This window comes from Andrographis paniculata, unplaced genomic scaffold (assembly GCF_009805555.1).
Source record: "Andrographis paniculata isolate CXL003 unplaced genomic scaffold, ASM980555v1 Contig46END, whole genome shotgun sequence".
NCBI classification, from domain to species: domain Eukaryota; kingdom Viridiplantae; phylum Streptophyta; class Magnoliopsida; order Lamiales; family Acanthaceae; genus Andrographis; species Andrographis paniculata.
The window spans coordinates 934339-958399 of record NW_026137580.1 but is presented as its reverse complement, the minus strand read 5'-3'; the positions used below and the strand labels follow the sequence as shown (position 1 = coordinate 958399).

At 31.7% G+C, this 24061-nt stretch overlaps 4 protein-coding genes across 14 annotated transcripts; 3 read left to right on the top strand and 1 right to left on the bottom strand.

Moving 5' to 3' along the window:
* The first annotated feature begins 176 nt into the window (after positions 1-176).
* Positions 177-4858, top strand: LOC127252524 (WAT1-related protein At1g68170-like). The gene is made up of 7 exons (XM_051276723.1): positions 177-445; positions 538-600; positions 2644-2760; positions 2961-3216; positions 3311-3469; positions 3787-3938; positions 4591-4858. Exons 1-7 carry the CDS (start codon positions 261-263, stop codon positions 4718-4720), a joined length of 1062 nt encoding a protein of 353 aa, XP_051132680.1. The 5' UTR covers positions 177-260; the 3' UTR covers positions 4721-4858.
* On the bottom strand, positions 2953-16106 carry LOC127252523 (flap endonuclease 1). 5 transcript variants are annotated; one of them, XM_051276719.1, is made up of 19 exons: positions 15978-16106; positions 15716-15866; positions 15523-15639; positions 15218-15276; positions 15031-15090; positions 14868-14921; positions 14740-14788; positions 14562-14609; positions 14072-14137; positions 13867-13917; positions 13466-13585; positions 13321-13405; positions 12924-13005; positions 11191-11305; positions 11014-11070; positions 10860-10909; positions 10731-10779; positions 9335-9516; positions 2953-3061 (listed from the first exon to the last, which is right to left on the bottom strand). In XM_051276719.1, the coding sequence occupies exons 2-18, from the start codon at positions 15725-15727 to the stop codon at positions 9364-9366; spliced, it is 1227 nt and encodes a 408-aa protein (XP_051132676.1). In that variant the 5' UTR covers positions 15728-15866; positions 15978-16106; the 3' UTR covers positions 2953-3061; positions 9335-9363. The 5 variants fall into 5 exon arrangements, with proteins under 5 accessions (XP_051132676.1, XP_051132675.1, XP_051132674.1 ...); XM_051276718.1 differs by lacking the exon at positions 2953-3061 and adding an exon at positions 3799-3912; XM_051276717.1 differs by lacking the exon at positions 2953-3061 and having other exon boundaries at positions 9169-9516.
* Positions 16107-16119: 13 nt separating this feature from the next.
* LOC127252525 (DNA repair protein XRCC3 homolog) lies at positions 16120-21701 on the top strand. 7 transcript variants are annotated; one of them, XM_051276725.1, is made up of 4 exons: positions 16120-17054; positions 19735-20410; positions 20530-20881; positions 21083-21700. In XM_051276725.1, exon 1 carries the CDS (start codon positions 16120-16122, stop codon positions 16954-16956), a length of 837 nt encoding a protein of 278 aa, XP_051132682.1. In that variant the 3' UTR covers positions 16957-17054; positions 19735-20410; positions 20530-20881; positions 21083-21700. The 7 variants fall into 7 exon arrangements, with proteins under 7 accessions (XP_051132682.1, XP_051132685.1, XP_051132686.1 ...); XM_051276728.1 differs by having other exon boundaries at positions 19826-20210; positions 21083-21692; XM_051276729.1 differs by having other exon boundaries at positions 19797-20210; positions 21083-21692.
* LOC127252362 (U3 snoRNP-associated protein-like EMB2271) lies at positions 19785-20854 on the top strand. Its single transcript, XM_051276517.1, has 3 exons — positions 19785-19837; positions 19926-20210; positions 20596-20854. The coding sequence occupies exons 1-3, from the start codon at positions 19785-19787 to the stop codon at positions 20852-20854; spliced, it is 597 nt and encodes a 198-aa protein (XP_051132474.1).
* Positions 21702-24061: the final 2360 nt, after the last annotated feature.

Below are 24061 nucleotides of genomic sequence, written 5' to 3'. Positions count from 1 at the left end.
TTTATATAATATTTCCCCAACATAGACAAATTCTGCCATATGTAAAATAAAGGGTTAATCCTCCTCTACCCCCAAGAACTTTTATATATACATACACTAAATCCAAGAAACACACACACACATGTATATATATATATATATATCATTGATCACAATGGTATATATATGCTGGTAGTTGATCAAAGTTGAAAATTTGAATCTATCTATCTATCGATCGATCGATCGATCGATCACAGCACAGATTGAAATAGGTTACAACAATGGTGGAGAGGAATGGAGCTGCAGTGGCAACAATGGCAATGGTGATTGTGCAGCTGATATTTAGTATACTGAATATTAGCTACAAACTTGCAGCCAACGATGGCATGCCTCTTCACTTGGTCATAGCTTATCGATTTTTATTTGGTTCTGTAGTCAGTATTCTCCTCGCACTTCTCATGGAGAGGTGACATTTTTTATTTTTTATTTTTTTACTTTACGATCTATATAATTTGTTACTTTATTTTAATTTGTTGTTTTTTGTTCTTATTGTTTCAGGAAAAATTGCTCGAAATTTAAGCTGAAGATTGTGTTTTATGGCTTCATTTGTGGATTGTTTGGGTAAGGTGTTTCTCATTCACAGATAAATAAGTTACCATTTGAATTAGTTTATATGTTAAAGTCATGAAGATTGATTTAATCACAATAATTTTATTGAATTTTGAATTAACAGAATGTTAGAAAACCCTATTGTGATTCTTTTTGTTTGATGTGTTTTATTTTGATATTTTAAAAATGAAATAGTTTTTAAATATGATGTCTGTATTTTTAGCACTATATTTTGCATCTTCCACTTTAATAATGCTCAAAGTGTAAAAGCAACTAATAAGATCAGAATAAAGAATATAATATTTTTGATTCTTGTCGCCGTTTTTTCTCCCTACGTGTGAACACTACAAAAAAAAAATAGTATATTTGTAACGGAATTATATCCCTAAAGTTCACATAGCTAACGTAATTTTATCTCTAATTCCGCCTCTAATATCATTAGTATGAAAAATATAGATTTAAGAACAAAAAAAATCGTTATTACAAAATTGATATTTTCTTACAGTGGAATGTGTCAAAGAACACAATGGGATTGTCTCTTTCAATTTCTTTATTATAGATATATATATTTTTATAATGCGGAAACCTATATTTTTTTTTTCTATGATGTTGGAAGTTTTAGTCGAATCTAATTAGCTTTTATATTAGGTCTGCAAAACAAATCACACTAAGCAAATAATACGTGACAGATAAAATTTATAAATATTTGAATGAATTCATAACCTCATGACGACGAGTTGACCCTCGCCACCGCTAGATTATCTGTTACAGGACATGTACATTTTCATTTTGTAAGTGTAAATCAAATAACACAATGAAATTAATTAATTAATTATGTGTTCTCAACTAACACTCATCCTTTATCGTGTTCGTGGGATATATAGATACAAAAGCAGTTACTCAAAATTGGATGAGATGATAGGGAAATCACCAACATAGATTACCACCATTACCATTACTTACTAATTCCATTCGAAATCTTTCTATTTTTCTTTCTGTCAACTCAAGTCTTCATTTTTTTTTTTTTTAATAAAGTTACATTCTACATAAATATAAAAATACTCTTACTTTATTATTATATTATTACTTTTACACTATAAAGTAAAGGCAAAATTATCTTTTGTATATATAATTTGTATTGCACTTCAATAAAATACTAAAATAGGTTGTGCTAGAAGTAAATGAAAATATTTTTAGTGAATGAGAGATTATATATTTATGTAAATAATAAGAAAAAAATCATTGGTTTAAGTAAGTTTCAAGTCCACTATTGTTGGATAGTTGGGCAGCACATGTGTGTGGTTTTTTTTGTCAAAGTACTTTGTGTCGTCGATACAAATTTAATTTAACTCATTAGTTAATTAATTCAAAATTTAATTCAAATAAAAAATCGAAGTAAATGATAACCAAATTACTTAATTATTTTTTTATTTTATTATATTTTTCACTCACCAATTGATTAGCCACGCTGTTTACGAACTCCATTTGTTCATTAGTTTGTAAATGGTGAGAGAACTAAACTGAAGTTTCATTAAAAACTTCCTCCAAAGTGTGCCAAAAATGACATATAGTTTTGGATCTTGATAGGAAGTAATGGTTTTTGAAATACTATCAAGTCTCACAATTTCTTTGAAAAACAAAGATCAACTACATTCATAGTTGACTAAGAACATCATCCACGTGATTGAGAACTTTAGATTCGTGTTTGATGACAAAGTTGAAAGTGTGCAGAAACTCGACCAATTTAGGGTGTCGGGGATTCAATTGTTTTTTGAGGATTTATATACTTCGAAACTTCACGAACTATTGGTTGATTTATGTTTGTAGATAAAATAATAAATTATGCGTATTCTAATAGCTTAAGCTTTTAATTAGGTGAAATAATTATTTACATTATTTAACATAGTATCTGCTTGCAAATTTTGAATTATTATTTATTATGTAATTTTCATTCAGCATTAAAGTATAGTTCATCACTTAATAATCAATGTTCTACTCAACTTTAATTAAGTATGAAATCATTATGACAATGTGATTAATCTTGATTCAATGTAGTGGATCAGTGGGACAATATTTATCCTTAAAAGGTATTGCATTGACCTCAGCAACACTAGCTTCAGCCATGTCAAATCTTGGTCCTGCCATTACATTTATTTTGGCCATTTCTCTCAGGTAAACCCGATGAACATAATTACTTCTAGTCACATACTTTTCGAATAATTCGTGGGCTACAAATAAATTGTTCGATTTGAAGATTTTCTCGTCTCATCGAACTCTACTTATTATGCATATATAGCCAATGATGTGCCTGAAATCGATATAAGATGTTCTTCAAGCTTGAACTATTAAGTGTTTCGTACAAACATGTTTAGATTAGAGAGGCTGCGGTTGGACACCATCGAAGGAAAAATAAAGATTTTTGCTGCTGCAGTGAGCATAAGTGGAGCCATATTGCTTGCAGTATACGAAGGGCCTGCATTGAATATCGGAAAAACTAACATTAATCTTCTAGAGACGACATCGACACATCCTCAAGCTAATCATAACCATAGCGGCCATAATTTAATTTATGGCACGCTCCTCGCCTTTCTAAATACCGTCTGCTTTTCATTTTTCTTGATTATTCAGGTGAAATACTTGAGTTCATACATATGCTTTCCTTTTATTTAAATTTACATTTATATTGTCGATTGTAAATTAAATTTAAGTGTTGGATGACCAGTCTAAAGCCGCGGAGGAGTATCCGTTTCCATTATCTCTCTCGGCGATTATGACAACTTGGGCAGCGATTCAAGGAGTTGTCCTTGCATTAAGCATGGAAAGGAATTGGAACGAATGGAAATTGGGATGGAATATCAGATTGTTCACAGTATTTTCTATGGTAAGATTCTTGTGAAAATTGCAAATAAATCTCACACGTATGCCTTATTATCATTTTTGTCTTTTATTTATCTCGCTGGCAAAATATATCCTACATGTTTGCAAAAGTCGCCATTTCTATCCTTTTGCCGTGCGTGGAATAATGAGGACTTTTGCAAACATGTAGTATATATTTTTCCAGCAAGATGAATACAGGATAAGAGTATACGTGTGACATATTTTTTGCAATTTTCTCTACAATTCTTATAGTCTTTATCTATTTTTCTATCTTTTTAACATATAACAAAATTTAATACAAAGATGTTATCTTGAACATAGGGCATTTTGACCTCTGGGTTGTCATTTCCATTGATAGCATGGTGTCTTCGTACTCGTGGACCGATTTTTGTATCTGCATTCACTCCTCTATGCCTCGTGTTTACGGTTGTTGCAGAACACTTGTTTCTGCAACAGAAACCACATCTTGGGACGTAAGTATTATCTCATTTTCAAATAATCGAATTATTTCTAAGTTCTCCATATTGTTGGAGTAATTCACTACAAAAAAATAATATATTAGTAACGGAATTTCGTCTCTAAAGTTCACGCAGTTAACGCAATTCCCTCTCTAATTCCGTCTCTAATGTCATTAGTAACGAAAAAAAGTGACTTTAGGGATGAAAAAATATTGTTACAAAATTGATATTTTCTTGTTGTGTTCAAACTAAGTTGCATGTTTTTTTATATGATTATATTGGAAAAAGGTCTACGAAATTTATTCTTATTTTTCTTTAAGCGTCTGTGCATTAAATTTACCCTACTACTACTATATTTAAAAAAGTCAAAAATTACTATTTAATTATTATCTTTCATTCAACATTTATTTAAAATAAATAACACTAACTTTATTACATTACATCTATTTCATTCTCTTTAATTACTAACTAAATTTTCAAAAATACCCAAATTATCTCTTTATTTTTTCTAATTTTTCAATAAAATATTTATTTTTTTAATCTACTTGTCGAGCCCAAATGGGCTAATTTTCCCGAACGGAGAGAGTATTTTACTTACGATGTATATCATAAATACCAAATATTATTGTTATGAAGTTAATAATTCAACTATTTCTTGATAATTCAGGCTTTTGGGATGCATCATAATTGGAGGTGGATTATATGTATTACTATGGGCAAAAGCTCAAGAAGCGAAAAAACATGAAGACAAATCGACATGGCAACAAAATGAAGATACATCCCAGCTTCCCAGCTGATTTTGTGTGGTTGTGGATTTAACACGAACAATTTTCTGATCATCGACTATAATAAAAGGGCTTAGAATTGGATTTCGAAGTTGAATAGAATATGAATTTAAAAGATGGTGTTGTTAAGCTTGCTAATCTAAGTTTAATAAATTGGTTTTATTAGAACAAGTAGCTATTAGTAAACAATGATATAGCTGGTTAAGAAAAAATAGTATCATGATTAAGGAATTTTATATTATATATATACATTTTTTATTTTTTCATTTGTCATATCTTTATATGTTGCTGTCTTTATTTTCAATTCATATGAATTTTAATATAACAGACTTGTAGTTGTAGGCAAGAAACAGTTTCCGCCAGCAAACTTTAAAAAGTCGAGCAAACATCCAGACAAGAAAGTGGACCTTTAGGCTAATCAAGAAAACAACCACATGTCCGGTAAAGGAGGGCCCGGTGGCGAGGGGAGTAAACCGGTGACCATGAAATCATGGGTTCAAATCTCGACACCAAAATAGAAAATTTAATTGAGAAATATAAAAAAAATATATATATATATATAAACTCAAACAAACAAAATTTGAAAGTATTTTCGTCAAATTTATTCTTATTTTTATTTTTTAGTTCGTCCGCTAAATTTACTCAATTACTAATTTTTGTAAAGTGATAAATTAACATTTAACAATTATTTTTAATTTAATATTTATTTATAACAAATATCACTGTCTTATTACATTCTTTCTCTTTATTTTTTTTATTTTCTAAATAAATTTTTAGAAATACTTTCAACTATCTTTTTACATTTATTACTTTTTAAAAAATAAGTATCATGCCAACTTGATTATAACCAAGCAGTTACATTTTTTTTATAACATGGAACCTGCAGCCACTACAGGCGATCTGGATAAATCCCGGTCGAATTTAATAGCATGTAAATTAGACCTGACAAAATAAATCACACTAGGCAAAATATGTATAATATACAAAACCTGAAGCTTCTGTGTTTGAACCCACGACATCCTTTGTTAGAGAGGTTGTTAGATATAATAAGTTTGAGGTTATTGAATAGGATATGGATTTCGGAGATGGCCTTATTAAGCTTGATAATCTAAGTTTAATAAATTATTTTAATTTGAACGGTATGATGGTAATGGATTTTGTATTTTTATGTATATTTGTCTTATCTTTTTGTGTTATTGTTTTTATTTTCCACGTTTAAGCGAGTTGGCTTGTAAGAAAGAGATAGTCTCCGGCCAGCAAACTTCAAAGACTCATCAAGAAAACATCCCGACAGCCAAAGTGAACCTCTAGGCCAATCAAGAAAACATCCAGTCATAAAAAAAAAAAAAAAAAAAAAAAAAAAAAACATCCAGATGATTAAGCCATCATCACTGATTTATGATGATAGGAATTCTTTCCCCTCAATAACTTATATCCATTCATGGCTAGCCTAATTCCACACCAAACGATCGGGAGAAATATCAGTTCCGTTAATCAAGAATTGATGGATGAAATGAAAAGATGGCTTAGAGTATCCAAAATATAGTTTGGAAGTTATAGAAGTTGCAACTAACTAACAATCAATTCAGTGAATGCCCTAATCATTAATTATATAGATAAAGGTGTTATTCCAATTATTTGTATCAATTCAGCACCATAACACATGCATCACTCAATGAACAAATTTAGATTATATCCGATCAAAATGAATAAATAACAAATGTAGATTGTCTCTAGAGCTTAAACTATAATGAGATCACTCTAAGGATGATGCTAACAGTTTAAGGTTGTTTGTGGTAGAGATGCCACTCAAAACTTCCTATCTTCTCCGTCGGAATACTTTTATGATGGATTTTGTTTTCTAGGTAGATTAATGTAATTATTTTGAGTTTTACTTATAAGTAAAATTATCATTTATTCTTCATCTCTCCAACACCCAAAGTTTAGGTACATACTTAAGTTGTTTAAGTATGATTGATAGCTATGTTGTAGAAGAGCTCATATAAATTTTCAACCCATGTCTTTTTACGTATTAAAGTTCAAAGTTTAGATGTATAAAAATTCTAAGGAAAATTTCTGAGATGTTTTGATAATGAAATTGAGGTCTATTTGTAGACCTAATACAAGATGATCAAATTAAATAATAACAACCAAATCTACTAACATATATAGATAATAATAATCTAATCTATTAGATATGATTATATGATAAATGACAAATTTAAATAATATCAACTAAAATATCTATATAAAATATATTTCAACACCCTCTCAAACTCAAGTTGGTAATGTAGAAGTTAAGTCGAGATTGACAAAAAGAAATATGACGTAGTTGAATATAAACGAACTTCATAAATAGACATCAGCATATTTCAACAAGATGGATCTTAGCGGCAAATAATAATAGTGATGATAACCTCATCTAAATTATAGATAGAGGAAAAGGCAATGAGAGAAGTGGCTAAGTACAATTAATTAGATTATAGGAATTAAGTACCCTAAATCATAACGATGACTAGTGATAGAGGTTTCTTTAGCTAGTAATGACTTAGTTACAATTCCGATGATCCAAAATGCATTTTAGGCCAAGTACTAATAGGCCTAGCGAGGCTTGCTTAAATGACTTGTGTGATCACATTCAATTCTTTGTTCAACTCATAGTTATAGATATAAACTCGCTTAACTCAGGAATCCATTCGGCGCAAAATTGTTGACACTTCTACCTATAATTGGACCACAAAACATCTCATTAACCACATTTTACCCCATCATATTGCATCAAACTTAATCACCTCAAAAATGCTATAACTTATAGCTATTGTTTAGGAATCTACATACTCGCTTATAACTATAAATTGTTACTACTTGGTTCGCCTCATGCATTGCTTCTTTACATTATTAAATCATGCAGTATTCACATCAGCTAAATTCACTTTACTACTATATTATTCTTTCTCTTCGATAGGGTACTAGTTAGGACAAGTTTCAATTTAAGCTATCATTTTAATTAAACTCAAATCCACGATTCTTAGGATTATAATTTAATTTTAAAAAACGTCTGACCTGAAAACTCACTGGTCAAAATAGTATAAATATATTATTCCAAGGATTGTATTGCAATACAACAATGGCATTACTTTTTTTTTATTTTTTTTCTATCAGTATCCGATGCAATCAATAAACATTTTTCTTGTTTTATATCTTTTCCACATCAATAAACTTCCGGTCTTCACTTTCAAAGGCTCCATATTTGAAGAATTGTAAATAGATTTAGGCATCACATTAATTGCAGCCTCTATATCTAACATAACCTTTTTAATCTCCAACTTACTCTCCAACTTACCTGTATTTCAAGATACAATATTTTTCTTGTGCGTTGAAAGTGATGTGGCCGAGACAGTATATATCGAATGAGTTTCATTCATGGTTGAAGTCTTTTAAGTGTTTTGTACAAATATATTTAGATTAAAGAAGCTACGGTTGGGTTGGACACTGTTGAAGGGAAAGTAAAAAAAAAAAAATTCTATGGCCAAAGAGGTCAAATATTGTTTCTTGATAATTAAGCCTTTTGGGATGTGTCAGTAATTGGAGGAGGATTGTATGTAGTATTATGGACGAAAGCTCAAGAAGTAAATAGCGACAAAGATAAATCAAAGTAGCAAGAAAATGAAGAAACAGCTTGACTTCGATAGGTGAGGATTAACATTGTGAATTGACAACTCTGCTTTGCGATTGCCTATAATAAAGGGCTTAATTCGAACATTGATTCGAGTTTGAAATTGTATATGATTTGATTAACAGAACTTACAAATGAAAATTCTCTGAGGAGAAAGTTAAGTTTAATCAAATAGGTTGATGAGAAGAGATTTTGGTTAGTAAAATAAACATATTTCTTATTCTTCTCGCATTTCTTTAGAGTTGGAATGATCTTAACCTATCAAGAGAATTTTGGTTCAAGAAATTTAATAATTTTGGGATAAATTCATCTTATTTTTGTTGCCTTCCAATAATTTTGGTTCAAAAATATTATACCATTATTTAATATTCCCGCCGTCTCTTAACAATCTATTCAGTTTTCCATTTTCGATCGTCTTATAACAAAGTATCAATTTCTTTTTTTAATAATTGTACTATCTATCCAATATTACAAATATCCCTTCAATTTACAATATATTATACAAATCTGATTTCCTTTATATTTAGTTTAGTCTTTTCGCTTTTAATTCTACTAAATCTCAAGATAATACTAATATTTCTAAAACTTATGGGACGGAGGGAGTATATTCTTTATGCATGATTTAATATATTTATATTTATTTGTATGATGTTAACATAAAATATTATAGTAAAAGTAAATTGTACGCATTTAGAGTGAGATACTAATTCATAAATCAAACTATAAAATACCCCATCATTTTAAAAGATGTTATATAAGCCATATAATTTCATTTATTCAAAATAAATATTTTATTTACCTTATGTCGTAAAAATAAATCAAAATAACTATAACACAATATAAGAAATTTATCCCTAATTAATAACCATTCGTTTGAAAATGTCTGCATAATATTGACCTGCATTTAATCCCCTAATAAACCATAGTTACTTCTGAAAATACAGACGTACCATTCTCACTGATGAAGCACGCTTCATGTTCATGCACCAATGCCACAACATAAGCTTCTGCAAAATGGGGCTACAAAAATGCTGCCGGTAGCCTTAGGCCGAGAATGCAACCTTATTTTGATGGACTGTTGCTTATCAACCATGCTTATCGGATTTCTAACTGCAAGAACAAATCGACTTCCCTGTTGGTCATTAACAAAAGGCATTCATGAACAATTCCCATGAAGATGTATACGAATCCACAACGGTTTGATATCTAGCAAACAAATTTATCTTAAAAAGAGTTCACGGCTTTGAGGAGATAATGAAGATATGGTGCATCGATGAAAAGAAAACAAGGCAAAGGATAAATGCTGCACAGCGAACTAGAGGGCCATCTTCACTTCTACGAACTTTAAAACAAAAATAAAACTACAGGGGAATATCGTAAAAGAGAATGAGAACTTCTAAGCTTAGGGGGTTGATAAGCCAACTCCTGCAGATATCTATTTTCCGGGTTGTCCCCCTAAACCGGAAAACTAAAAGCTTTGTTTACATACATATTCTTAAAAAAGTTTCTGCGTTATCCATCATAAATATTTTTAAAAAACAATTACATCAAATACCTATTTTTCACTTAAAATATTATGTTAAAAACTTATTTTTTTTCTATATAAAACATCAAACTCAAAGAAAGGAGAGTCTTAGCTTTGGCAATCCAACATCTATTTACATCACATAAATATAACTTCTTATTATTCTAATTTCTATGACTCCCAAAACTCTTATTTATACAGAACTTATAGCTTTTTTATACATGCATACATGTTATAAATATTTTAATTTATGACCCTCATTGTGTAGCTTGATTCTTGATAAGCAATTACGCATCAACCTTTAGGCTGTTTTTCTAACATTTGGATTTCGTCTCACAGTATTGTAAAAAACTTTTTTCCAAAAAATCAAATCAAATACTTAGTTTTCATTTAATATATTACCAAAACTCATTTCTCCATTCAAAACATTACATCAAAAATCTATTTATATTACCTCAAATACTATTCCATTCAAAATTCTACGATTCTCAAACCCCAAACTCAAATCCAAACCTTAAGGAGCTAAGTCTGAGCTTTACTTGAGAAGTAAGTTGAGCAGTTTTGATGAAAATATGTTGCGAGGGCCAACCCATTAATTTCTATTGAACAGTTTCCAAAGTTATCATAACAGCAGGGTGAAGCCTAGACCTATATGTAGCAAAATTCAATGAAAATATGAGGCAAACTGCAACAAAGACTAACATGTAAATTCAACTTACAAACTTCATGATCCAGCAATTCGTAGTAAAATTACGATTGCAGTAATGTTTAATCCAGCAAATCTACCTAGACGAACTCAATAGCAAGGGAAAACCAAGTACCTTTCCTTTAGAATGTATGCTAACAACTGGATTGGGGAATGGCTCCAACCTGTTCATAAATTAGCTTGAGGAAGTGTTATTGAATTTAACCATACAATATAGTTTAATTTGCAATCAACTGAATCGGACCTGCCATGGGACAAGAACTTGTTCTTTGCTGCCTCAATCTTCTCAATTGCCTGAACAACATACCCAATAAGCACAATTATATGAAGGATAATATATTTAGATGGCAAGTTGGGAAGAGAAATTTCCCACAACATATAAAACAGCAGAGCCTTGCCTTAGTTATTCTATCAACTCTGAATGAATTTTCTTTTACCAAAAAGCTTATCAATCCCTACAAAAGGAAAGTTAAATTATATATATGTGCGTGTGCGCAAGCCATTTCTCCACCAAATTATGGCTAAGGAAAATGACAAAAGCAAACTAAACTAAAGATTTGCCAAAAAGTAATCACTTCTTCATCTGGAGCTGTCCAATTTAGGTTAAGTTTATGATCGTCAGCTAAAACCAGCGGTTGTTTAAAGAGTCTTCGAGCCTCTTCATACGGCCAATCGTCAGGTACTTGATATCTACATCAACAGGACATTATGAAACATTCAAGTACAAATATGTAATTGGGCAGAAATAATCATCACAGAAACTGATACAGAAAGCATGTGTCGCTTAGAAAGAAAGGCATCTCCATTGATACAATATCTCAACCACATAGTTAAACATTTTATTATGAACCCTACTTGCTCATAGAATCTCAAAGCATTTATATATAGTGCATAAAAAATTCTGCAGCTTAACATGGTTTAGCTACCACTTACTTAGATATACAGAATTAACAGAATTATGGCTTATCTCATTAGATACTGAATTGAATTTAGAACAAAATAGGAGCATTTTATTTACATACACAATTTTGACAGCATAAGATATTAAGAGCCATTATCCCATCCATCAAGTTGGACAGGCCAAATTTAAAACTTGTCAAGGGAAGTTATGTGTGCTTCTTTGTGTTTCAAAACCTGTTTTCACATTGTTCCTTCTACCCGAAAAACAAGAAAAAAAAAGGCCAAAAATACATCACAGCTAGCACCTATGTTTCATTGCAAATATCATGTTCAATATTTTCCATTTGAATTTTTACTATTCTCAACTGAACTAAAACACCTAAAAACTCAAACACAGATATCTCAGAGAAATGAAAATAAGTGTGATCCTATTACAAAACAGATAATTATTATCTGAAAGAAATATGAGATTCTTTTCTGTCCTGCAGGGATACTAGTCATTTCCCAAGCCAAATAATCTATTCTTAACTTAAATTTCTAAATAGTACTACAACAAGAGTAAATTATGGTTATGGTATCTGTGTTTTAAGTGCATAAAAAGAGCATGTAAATGTCTTACATAATTCGTTATCCTGCTAGCAAAAGAAAATATATACATTTTGTGTATGTGTGTGTGTTTTGTGCACAAAATCCTTAGGAAAGTCTGGTTTGAAGAGGATCAAATTGTTAGGGCATGATTATATAGGACTGAGCCCATTAAGGTTTCAGAATATCCCTAGAAATAGCTATAAATAAGGTAATTGATAGAAGGGCATAGTACATTTATACAAATTTGTCCAAGCCGTTCTGACAGGAGGTTTAAACTGCTAGTCTTTCTGTGTTTAAGTTCAACCCATAACCAAACCAAATTTGTTAAGGTGGTTAAGATTAGGAACTACAACCGAAAGGATGAGATATAGTGGCCAACTTGCAGTTTTAGTTTGAAAGAATTAAACTTAATTTTTATTTTTTTTTATAACAATATGAATTACCATGAGTGAAATTGATTGCATCATTCATTTTCATATGACCACAAACTTCCAATTATCCTCAGGCATGGATCCAGCAAGTTGGGGCGATTGTTACGAAATGAGAAGTTATTATTCGAAAGGTATATATGAATTTCGTCATGTCCTACAAGAATACTCTACCTACCCAAAGCCTAACAATCAAAACCAGAATTCAAATTCCAAACAATACTATAAACATACATAACCCTCTCACTTATTTATAGTAAATCCGAAAGCTATTCTGAAATATTAACTGGCCTTTGCCCCAGTAAACTTTGTCCTAATATTATCAATCCCTACATATCATGTACATGAATTAATAGACATGAATATGAAATAAAAGTAGAACACAAATGCACCTTTCTGTATCTATGTTCTCCAGAATAGTGTCGATAGATCCATGCCGATGAAGAAGTTTCAAAGCAGTGTGTCCTCCAATACCTGTGGTATAGAATAGGAGTTCAAATTAAACTTTCCAAACAATAAAAATGTTGTACAATGTATAAGGGACTCAATCAAAGATTGTACAAAGCAAGAAGTGAAAGAATGAAGAGTTCAGGTACACAAACAACGTAGCTTTCAGATCTAAATCTTTAACAGAAACTGAACTACTTTTCATATATCTTAGGTTTTGTCGAAGCTTGCATATAACTTGCTTCAAAATCCACACCAATGAATTTTTGCTTTGTATAGAGGTTTATAGGTAGATAATTTAGTCCCCCTCCCCAATACAGAAAAATCATCATAGCATATTACCTCTTATGCTCTCACAGTAATCACAACCAGCAAGAATGCAAAGATCTATAAATTGATCCATGGTGAGGTTCAATTCCTCCAGAACCTGTCATGTAGCGCTGGATAAGAAAAGTGCAGTTGGAATTGATGAATATGTTCTTGGTACCTTTGAGATTTCATAATCCCATACGGGAATCTGTTTGTTAATAGGGCTGCTCAGGTTTCGGAGAAATCGTAGAGCTCCAAAAGCTAGGGAATCCATGTCCTCTGAGGAGACTGCATAAGCCTGATTGTGCAAATATCCTTCAAGAAATTCAGATTGCCCAAATGCATGAAGCAAGAAACGAAGAAGCTCGTAGCTTTAGGTAATTTCTCAAGTACAACTCCAAATCAGGAAGTCAAATGTCCCAAATATAGAAGAAGAATTAGTTTCTCTTGATCAAATGGAAGTCCACATGTTCTATCATATGAGAAATACAAGTAAAACTTCAAAAAATAACCCAACACTCTTAGACACCATTAGGTTATATGATTTTATTAAATAATAACATAAAGCTATACACTTACTTTGTTTGCTTTGCAAAGTGCAGCACACTGTGCTTCTGCTTCACCGGGAGCCTATGCATGATAACAAGAAGAATACTATGAAAATGGAGTTGATTATTTATGCTTTGAAACAAATAATAAAAATAAGGCACTGAAGATATTTCAAAAAAAATAATATCAACTAGACGTAAGAATAAATCTAAAGAAATATATTTATAGGCCTTACCTCAACCACAGGTACTCCCATAAGTCTAAGAAGCCTTTTGCAGTCTTCACTGTGTTGCTCTGTCATCTGTGCAACTGAAAACGTGAATGCCCCAAGTTCTTCTAAATAGATAGCTCCACGGCTTATAAATAGAAGGAAAACCACAGAAGCTAAATGGGCTAAACTGATTGCCGCATAAGTACTACTCTGTATTGCTTTCTGTGTCACATCGCATCATTGTTGACTCTAATGATGTTAAAAATGCATTATTTATTTTCGGATAATGGTGTTAAAGAGATGGCTGTTTTCCTATACCAAAAAAAAAAAAAAGAACCCACAGTACATGCATTACACCTATATCTAAGCATTTCTGTTTTCAGAGGTATCCATTAGAGTGTTCCATTTTTCAAGGCCTGTCATAACAAAAGTGCTTCAAAGGAAGGACGAACGTTATGTACGTAACTAGCCGATTATATGCAACTATATTATTTAGAATGCTACAGAGTCTCACCATTACTGTCCTTTTACTGAATTTTTCAATATCTTCCTTGTTTCCAGTCTGCACTGACCAGGAAAGATAATAATAAATGGTATACTCAGAAATTCTTCAAATCCAAAGTGACCATAAGGAGAACAACAAGAGAAGTCAGAGAGTGAGAGATAAAAAGACAATCTATCACGAATTCAACCTTCAGAGCATCATCTAGGTTTTTAAGTGCATCTGCTCTTCTTGAGAATCTGCATTCAGATAATTAAGTCTTGGTTAGCAACACTAAAAATTATTGAAGATGATGAAAACAGAGAAAGCACTAACTACCTATTTGTAATCTCCCGGTCCTTAAGATCAGGCGGTTTCCCATCAAAAACATAGCTAAAACCACAGAATCAAACATTTTCAGGAAACATACCTAGAGTTCTATCAGCATTGAATATAATAAATGAATCAAAAGTAGATACAACAAGGCAGAGAAACAACTTACATTGGCTTTATTCCAGCTTCCAGAAATCTGACTGTCCTGGTTAGCATCCCTTGCAAATGACTGATAAAAGAAACAGATAAAAGACACACATCAGTCTATACTGCGACCATATACACTTCTTCCAGTAAAGTTGTTTGCAAGTTTCATTAATTCTAAACATATGGAAAAGAAGACAAAGATCAGATACCTAGTCACTTCACCAGCTTCATTCGTCAGTACTTCGGTACCTCGTCTTCCAACAACAATCTGAAATGAACAGTCAACCAAACATCATGTAACCTCCTCATATCAAAACGTCGCCACGTACATTCCATCTTGCACAATTCACTACACACTCATCAGCCAACGAATTCTAGTCATAAATTTCCTTAGAAACCAAAGAAAATCCATTCACGCCCATTCTATCTTTTATAAGTTAAAAAAGCATTCAGTTTCAACAAACTCAAGCAAATATTCAGCATATCCATAGAAACAAGAACTAGGCGTACTGACGAGGAATTGATAGATGCTCATGCTTGCATCAATGGCTATTTCCCGGCCCGCGTAGCTCTCTAATTTCTGCTCTTTCATCGCCTTGGGTGCTTTTTCCGCTAATAATTTCGTTAAACCCTAGAATTGGGCGAAATGTCTGCATTTTCAGTTAACTGCAAGAAGATAGAAAGCGGGTACAGAAAAGTAAAAATACCTTTATCCCCATTGAAGCTCCAAATCCAGAGCACTCCCAATGTTTCTTCAAATTTTCGCGTCGATAAACAAATGGACGAACTGTTTTTCAGTTGGCAATGCAAAGAAGCACAGGACACTTGACAGGAGCATTTGACCCTTTCCAATCCCGCCTTCACATATTATTTAAAATTGCAGTTTAGCCCCTATTAGTTTATGTAAATTGCTCGTTAAAACAACACACAAAAAAAAAAATCAGATTAGGTTAAATTAGGGTTTGTCACCGTTGACAATTTTTCTTCTCTGGCGACGACGACGAAGGACAACCTTCCCGCGCAATGCAGCGACGACGAAATTAAGGAGGCCGAAATTGAATCCATAAGACCGACATGATGCTTTAATGTGTTTTCCTGATTCTCCGTTACCATGAAACCCGAAGATCTTCTCCATCGCCTTTCCGCCCAAACCCCGAAACTCACCGTCGGTTGCCCCGCACTTGATCGCCTCCTCGGCGGCGGTATCCCCTGTGAATCCATAACTGAAATCGTAGCGGAGAGCGGCACTGGAAAAACTCAGCTCTCCTTGCAGCTCCTTCTCGCCGTGCAGCTACCGGCCTTCGGCGGCGGCCTCTCCGCTGCGTCCCTTTACCTACACTCTGAGTTTCCATTCCCATTCCGTCGCCTTCACCAGCTCTCCGGTTTTTATGCACCCAATCTTCCAACCAATCCTTTGGATTCAATCTTCGTCCAACCGCTTCATTCTGCAGATCACCTGCTCGACATTTTGCCTCGCTTAGATAATATGGTACCTAAGTTGAATATCAAGCTTATAGTCATTGATTCAATCGCAGCCTTGTTCAGAGGGGAGTTTGAGAATACGCCAGTTGAATTGAAGCGGAGGTCTAGCATGTTTTTCAAGATTTCGTCCAAATTAAGATTTTATGCACGTAAGTTTGGATTGGCTGTTGTGCTGACAAACCAAGTAGTGGATGTGATGGATTCTTCTGATACTCTGAAAATCGGTAATCCAGATTCTTTATTCTCTTCCGGAAGGATGGTTTGTGCAGCACTGGGGTTGTCATGGGCAAATTGTGTGAACACGAGGTTGTTTATGTGGAGAGAGGCGGTGAGAGCAGAGGAGGAAGGCCAGAATTTTGAGAATGTAAAGATCAAGAGATTCATCAGGGTTGTCTTTGCACCTCATTTACCGGACTCTTCCATCGAATTTATGATCAAAAGAGAGGGGGTTTCTGGTGTTGGCTGAAAATATTTCTGTCAAAATGAAAACGTTGGTGAAAAGGATGCTATTACATCCGAGGAGATAGTTCTAACTTCTATGGATGAGTGATGCTGGTATTTTTGGTAAGATTCACACTTCATGTGCTTTATTTCATATTTCCTAGCTTGTGCACTAGTCTTGATTGTAATTGTTTTGTAAGTGCTTAAATACCAGTTATTTATTTTTGTAAATATGGTACGGTGTAGTCATTTTATAAATGTGATTGAAGGTGGTGTATGCCCATAAACTTCCTTTTTGGGGTGCTATCTGTATATCACAGAGCTTAATTGTAATTGTTGTTATTAAGAAGACAATACTTGAGAGGTATTTCATTGCTAAAAGCATAAATGCTGTTAAATTTTTGCTTGTCCTTCCATTAATTTATACTTAAGTCTAAGATTCCTCTTTAAGGCATAGTAATCACTAAGCTGAGCAGAAGCTAGAAGAAATTCAGTATTGTACTGTTAAAGCTAATACTCGAATGTGAGGGTTAGAAATATTTAGAACCTTATACAGGAACAATTGAGTGATCAACAGACAATGGCATGGATTAATATCAAGCATCTAAAACTTTTGTACATGTCATTTTGTGTGGAGCTTATCCAATGAAAACAACTGATGATAAAAATACTTGCACACTGCCTTCGACAAAGGAAAAAAAAAAAAAGCAAACTATCTTCCGGAATGATTAACAAGAAATCAAAGGTTGATTAGGATTTTTTGCCAATCCAATCATAGGAATTTCACAACTCTGATGAAGCGAAGCCCACCGATTTGATTTGATAGAATTAAACAATGTGAAGGTGTAAGTTAGATTGATTGAGAATCTACAAGCTGTAGAGAATCATTCACGAATAACCTACTTAATTGTAGGAATTAGGGGCAAGTTTACAAGCAATGAATCACTCTCACATGCTATGTTTGAAAAAGAAAAAGTTTAGAAAATGATTCAAAGTAATGGTTCCCTACTTCCATTTATAAGCATCAAAGTAATGTTTTATAACATTATACTCCCTCCGTCCGCCTCTAAGGGTCATATTTACATTTTGCGTCATTGTACTTAACATTAAAAATGTTCTTATATTTGTATAATTTTTTGTACAAATATCTTTTTATTAGTATTATAAGACACTAATATAAGTACTTTTGCATTTTTTTTAATTTGTATTACGTTTTGATATAATAATTAATATTCAAATATCAACACACAAAAAGTAAATGGGACTCTTAGAGCCGGACGGAGATAGTATAACCTTCCAAATGACAGAAACTCCAAGAGAAGTTAAAAGTTCGATAATTTTTAATCCACCCCTAATATTTGAATATTTCACATATTAGGATGTTGGCTTTTAGTTAGTTGGGAGTAAGGAGGATTAAGTTTGAAGAATGAAAATTTTGGAGGTGACAGAGTGCCACTGTCACCTATCTTGGCTTATGCCTTGGACATAAGCTTTTGGAAGAAATTTATTTTGGCTTCTAGGTGCCATCTGTGTTGGCTCTTTTCTTCTTTTTTTTTTTTTTTTTTTTTTTTTTTGGTGGTGCCATTTGAGGAAAGGATATTGCTTTGGACAACATAGGTGATTGAATTTTATTGAAGCATAAAGTTAAAAGACGACACAAATAATTCATCGTATGTTGCATTGTTCTTGTTATCATATGTGCATGGATGTCCTACAAATAAGGTGAATGACCAGGAAGATATTTTTGGCGATTGTTCTAATCTTTGTTTTAGTATTTGGTGATGTTTTCTAATGTTATTAGTTGTTGGTAGTTTCCAGCAGACCAATGTGTTGGTAGTCATTGTTGTTGTGTATCTTATGTCATTATTTTGTGGTTCCCCCTACACATTATGTGCATAGTGTTAAATGTTACACGTGGCACAAAATCTTAGTCACCGTATAAGTATTATTGCTCAAATTTTGATTTTGGGTACAAAAACTTGACATGTACTCTTTGTAATCAATGAATTGTAGTAGCCATTGGAATATATATTTCTTTTGGATTGTGCTTTATATAGGTGATATTGCTATAATGCATTAGAAATGAGCAATAAATACAACCAAACAATGGATCGAGTAGTGTGCAAAAGGCAAATATTCATGTGTTTGTGGCTGTGTTTATTCCTCATTTTTATTCACCATGTACGAACTATTATTTTCATTCAATGCACAATGGCTGTCATCTATTTAAGCTTCATGGGACAATTCAATCAATTTATTTCTTCATGTATCATGTGTGTACTGTGTATGCATATAGTTATATTTGTATTTGTATTGTACTTTTCTGATCTTAATTCTGTCCATCTAACTGTTTTAGGATGAATCGGCACCTGGTGTTTTTGTATAGGTTATCATTCATGTTAAAGTAATTGGTTTTTCCAGGATGGATTAATCTTATACCCTAACTTTTGTTTAAACATGCTACTTTGAAGCAGATATTGGCTTCATCCACACAAAGTTTTTCTAAAAGTTAAATCCTTTATACAGTCATTGTTTTTAAATATTTTCTTTTACTCATGGTGGTTGATTTATTTATTATATTATTGCTTGTAATATTTCCTCTGTAATATTTAATTTAATGCTTTGCCATTTGATTCCTGTTTTGGTGAAAGCAGATTCTGGCATTGTTGTTATTATTCATGAATCTTATGAGCGGACATGATTTATATTTCAAAACACGTGTCAACACATATCTTTTTCAAGTTTGAAGTGTTAGATTCACAACAATTCACTGAAGACAATTTTCTCTATACATTCTTGACAGTGCATGTTATTGCTCTTTGAATTTTGATTCTAAGTGCCCTATCAACTGTCATGAATGGCAAGAATCTGAAGAACGAAACATCTGCTACCAGGCTAAAGACCGGGCAAGGGAAACAATAGAAAGAGGTTTTCTTCCATCACGCATGATCCGTCTTTTGACACTCCTGAACAGAAACGATGCTGCTGGTTCAGTGGAGATGATGATGAAGACATCGAGAGTAGTGATGATGGTGGGGAAGAGTTTGATACAGATGAGGAGATCAGGGAGAAGGATAAGCAGAGAGATGGCGGGATAAATGAGACAGCGGATGAGAAAAAAGCTTGGCTGTTGTTTTCTTGGATAAAATTAGGGATAATGAGAGTAAAACCAAAGAAGATGATGATGAATCAGGGGAAGAGAGATTCACAAATTGCTGAGATGTTGCAGCAAGAGCAGCTTGAGAAGAGTGGGCGTTCTTGCAGAGCCATTGGTTCTAGGTTCGTCTGTTTTATGCTCCATTTATTTATTTTCAGGTTCTCTTCTTTTGGTCCTTGTAAGAATTTTAGTCCAGTTTCAGTATCATAGCATTCTTAAGGTATTGGCTTGGAAGCACACGACCCTAGGACATTCCCCCACTAGAAAATCTGTTTGAATAATTCCGTAGGCTTGGGAAAATATTTGATGCCTTTTTGCACAGGTTCAATATGAATTTCTTGTTTTCATATTTGGTTCAATACTCAATAGTTTCCTTGCCTTATGGGCTCAGGAGTGTATATGTAGTGATTTGATGAATATTGACTTCAATTTATATGTCAGGCTTCAAAAGCCATTAAAAGGGGAAGGTTTATAGTTTATAGTAAAGCACCGGAAACCTGTCACAAGTTTGGCTCTATCTGAAGATGATTCAAGAGGATTTTCAGCTTCCAAGGATGGTAACATCATTCATTTGGATGTTGAGAGCGGGAATACCGAAAAGTATACTTGGCCTTCTGCGGAGGTTTTAAAGTGTCATGGTCTGAAGGATCCCCAAGGTCGAGTAACCAGACATAGTAAACATCTTCTAGCATTGGCTGTTAGCTCTGTTAGCTTTGATGGTCGATATTTGGCCAGTGGAGGCCTAGGTTGTCATGTTCATCTCTAGGACATTCATACACTGGCGCAGGTTCAGGTTTGTTCCTGAATTCGAAGGTTCATTATTTGATGGAATAGGTTAATTGTAATTTTTGAAAAAACAAACCATTTGGGAGTTTTTAAAAGTTATCACTTTGTTTTTTTTTTCAGAAAAAACATTACTTTTACTTGCACCCGTCATTACGGCATTTTGCACATGATACTTTTATCTAATTCTTGCATATCACATTTTATGCAGGCGTTTCCTAGACATAAAGGACCCATCTCATGCTTAACATTCAGCAAGGGACTTCCGAACTTTTTTCTGGTTCATTTGATCTCCCCATCGAGATGTGGAGCGCTGAAGATAGAACTTACATAAACACACATATTTTGGCACCAGAGTGATGTGATGACCATTGATTGCTTGCGAGTAGAATGTCTCCTGACAGTTGGACGTGATCGTACCATGCATTTGTGGAAAATAATCCATACACAGAAATGATGATGAGTTCTTATCTGGTTCCCAAAGAATCCCGGATGGTATTTTCGCACCAGCATCTTCACTTGAATGTCGTCGTTCCACAAGAAATCCATACATATTGTGCATTCATCGACGATGAGTTTGAACAAAGTACACATTAGGGACTATCAAATGGCCACGAAGGTAATTGACCTTTCAATTATTTGCATATTACAAGACATTTGCTTATCCTGTAATAACTGTAACTTGTGCTCTGTAGAAATTGGAGTTCATGATTTATCAAGACTCGGTTCAGCGACTAAATAATCATTTATCATGACATTGTCGATGAGTCGGTCAAAAATAAATATTTTTTATCTGATGCATTCGGATTTTAATTTATCTTTTAAGGTCACAGTGTAGCCCTTTAATGTAATAATATCAATTATGAAGTATAACAAAATTATTACCAAAATTAATACTTCGAATATTCGGATAAAATTTATCCGAATAATTATGCAACTTAGATCATACATAGGAATTTAACTTTCGACTTCCCAATTTAGTTTGTACACACGAAAATAGTCAAATACCTCCTTCTTCCGTCTCAAAGAAGTGTATTAATAAAAATAATTATAATTTAATAAAAATAATTATGAAATTAAGATTAAAGTTTATAATTATACTTTTAAATAAGAAAATATCAATCTATAATTGGTCTTGGTCTGTAAATTCTGAATTTAATTTTAAAAATTTCAATCTATTAAATAATTAATTGATTATCTAATAATTGCAACTAGCAATTTTATATGAAAGATTATATTTAAGTAATTATTTTTAAATTTAAAAAAAAAAAAAAAAAAAAAGGATTTAACTCATTTCACTAAGAGTGATTTTTCAATGACTAGGTTAGAAAAATAAATACAGCAGAAAATAATAAATATTTACGGAGATCTTATTTACTTTATATACAGCCTAATATATTCTAATTTTAGCAAAATTTTATTCTGGTTTCATTGTAATAGTAATTTGATTCTATCGGCAAATATTTATAAAAAAAAAAAAATAATAATAACAAATATTAATATAATATATAGCACATTATTTAATACATGATATTTACTAATTATTTCAATGTGGTAACTTATTAATATAAATATATATTTTTTATGTTAGATTAATTAGGTTCTCTTCTTGTATAGATAAATTAATGATGTGAAGACAATTATATTAAATCCAAGAAACAATAAAAGATTTCAATTATTAGGAGTAGTGTGACCCACGTTGAGTTGTTAAGATGCAAATTATTAATAATGTAAGAATGAATTGCAAAAGTGAAGTGAAGATATATATGTGCATTGTATTTGCATACATTACATTATTATCTACATACTTTGAAATTATTATGAATTTTATGCATGCATATATATAATAACAATAAAAATAACTCAAGTTTTCTTTTTTTTTTTTTTAAATGTTTGACTATAGGGTTTTGATTATATTCTTTTGGATTTTAGTTTTTTTTTTCACTAATTTTTTTATAAAAATAAATATTTTTCTCTTATAAAATACATTTTCTTCTGCCTCTAAGAGCCACATTTACTTTTTGCGTTATTGTACTTAACATTAAAAATATTATTATATTTGTATAATTTTTTTGTACAAATATCTTTTTATTATTATTATAAGACGCTGATGGAAGTATTTTTGCAATTTTTTCTTAATTTGTACTATATTTTAATATAATAATTAATATTCAAATATCAATATGCAAAAAGTAAATGAGATCCTTAGAGCCGAACGGGGTAGTATTAAATTTAAATTACTATACGTATCAAAATTTAAAACAAAATTTTCAAAACCAAACTCTGAAAGAAGATATGGTTTTGAAAATTTTCAAGAAAATAAAAATAAGTATTTTATATAATATTTTGTTTAAAAAAATTATTTAATATAATATTTTTTAAAAAATATATATATTTTTCAAGAAATTATATAAATAGCTTATAAAAATATGCATGTAGACGAAAACTTGAAAACACATGCCAAACAAACTTTGAGTATTTGGCTTCTAAAAGTCATTTGACATCCACGTGATCTGCTGCTCTATTATTTATTCTACATGCCAACACAACACTCTACAATATATATATATATACATACACATGTCTATAATATTTATTTTTTAAAAAAATAAAACTATTTTATTTTTATCATGAAAAATAGTACTTATTAAATATATATACATGAAATATATAATTATTTTAAATAAAATTAGAATTCGATAAAAACATCCTAAATCAGCATAGGGTGTGTTTGTTCGGGGGTTTGAATTTTATATTTGAGATTTGAATAGTAAAATTTTTGAATTGAAATAATTGTATTGATGTGATATAAATTGGTGTTGATGTGATGTTTTGAATATAAACTTGATTTTTAATATAATATAAAAAAAATAAATGTTTGATTTAGGGGGTGTATTCAATATAGATTTTGTAGAATTTTGTTGGACTTTCAAAATTTGGGTGTATTTAATCTAAAACTTTTAAAAGTCTTTTATAATCTAGAAATATTCAATCCAGACTTTTAAAAAAATTTTAAAATCTTGAGGTATTTAATATAGATTTTTAAAAATCTTTTAAAATTTTGAGATATTTAACCATCCATAGAGTTTGAAAGTCTATGAATTTTAATGGATTTTAATGAAAAATTGTGAAAATTTTGTATAAGAAAGAATCTCTCATGATCATTAAAGGTTTCGATGGATTTTTAAAA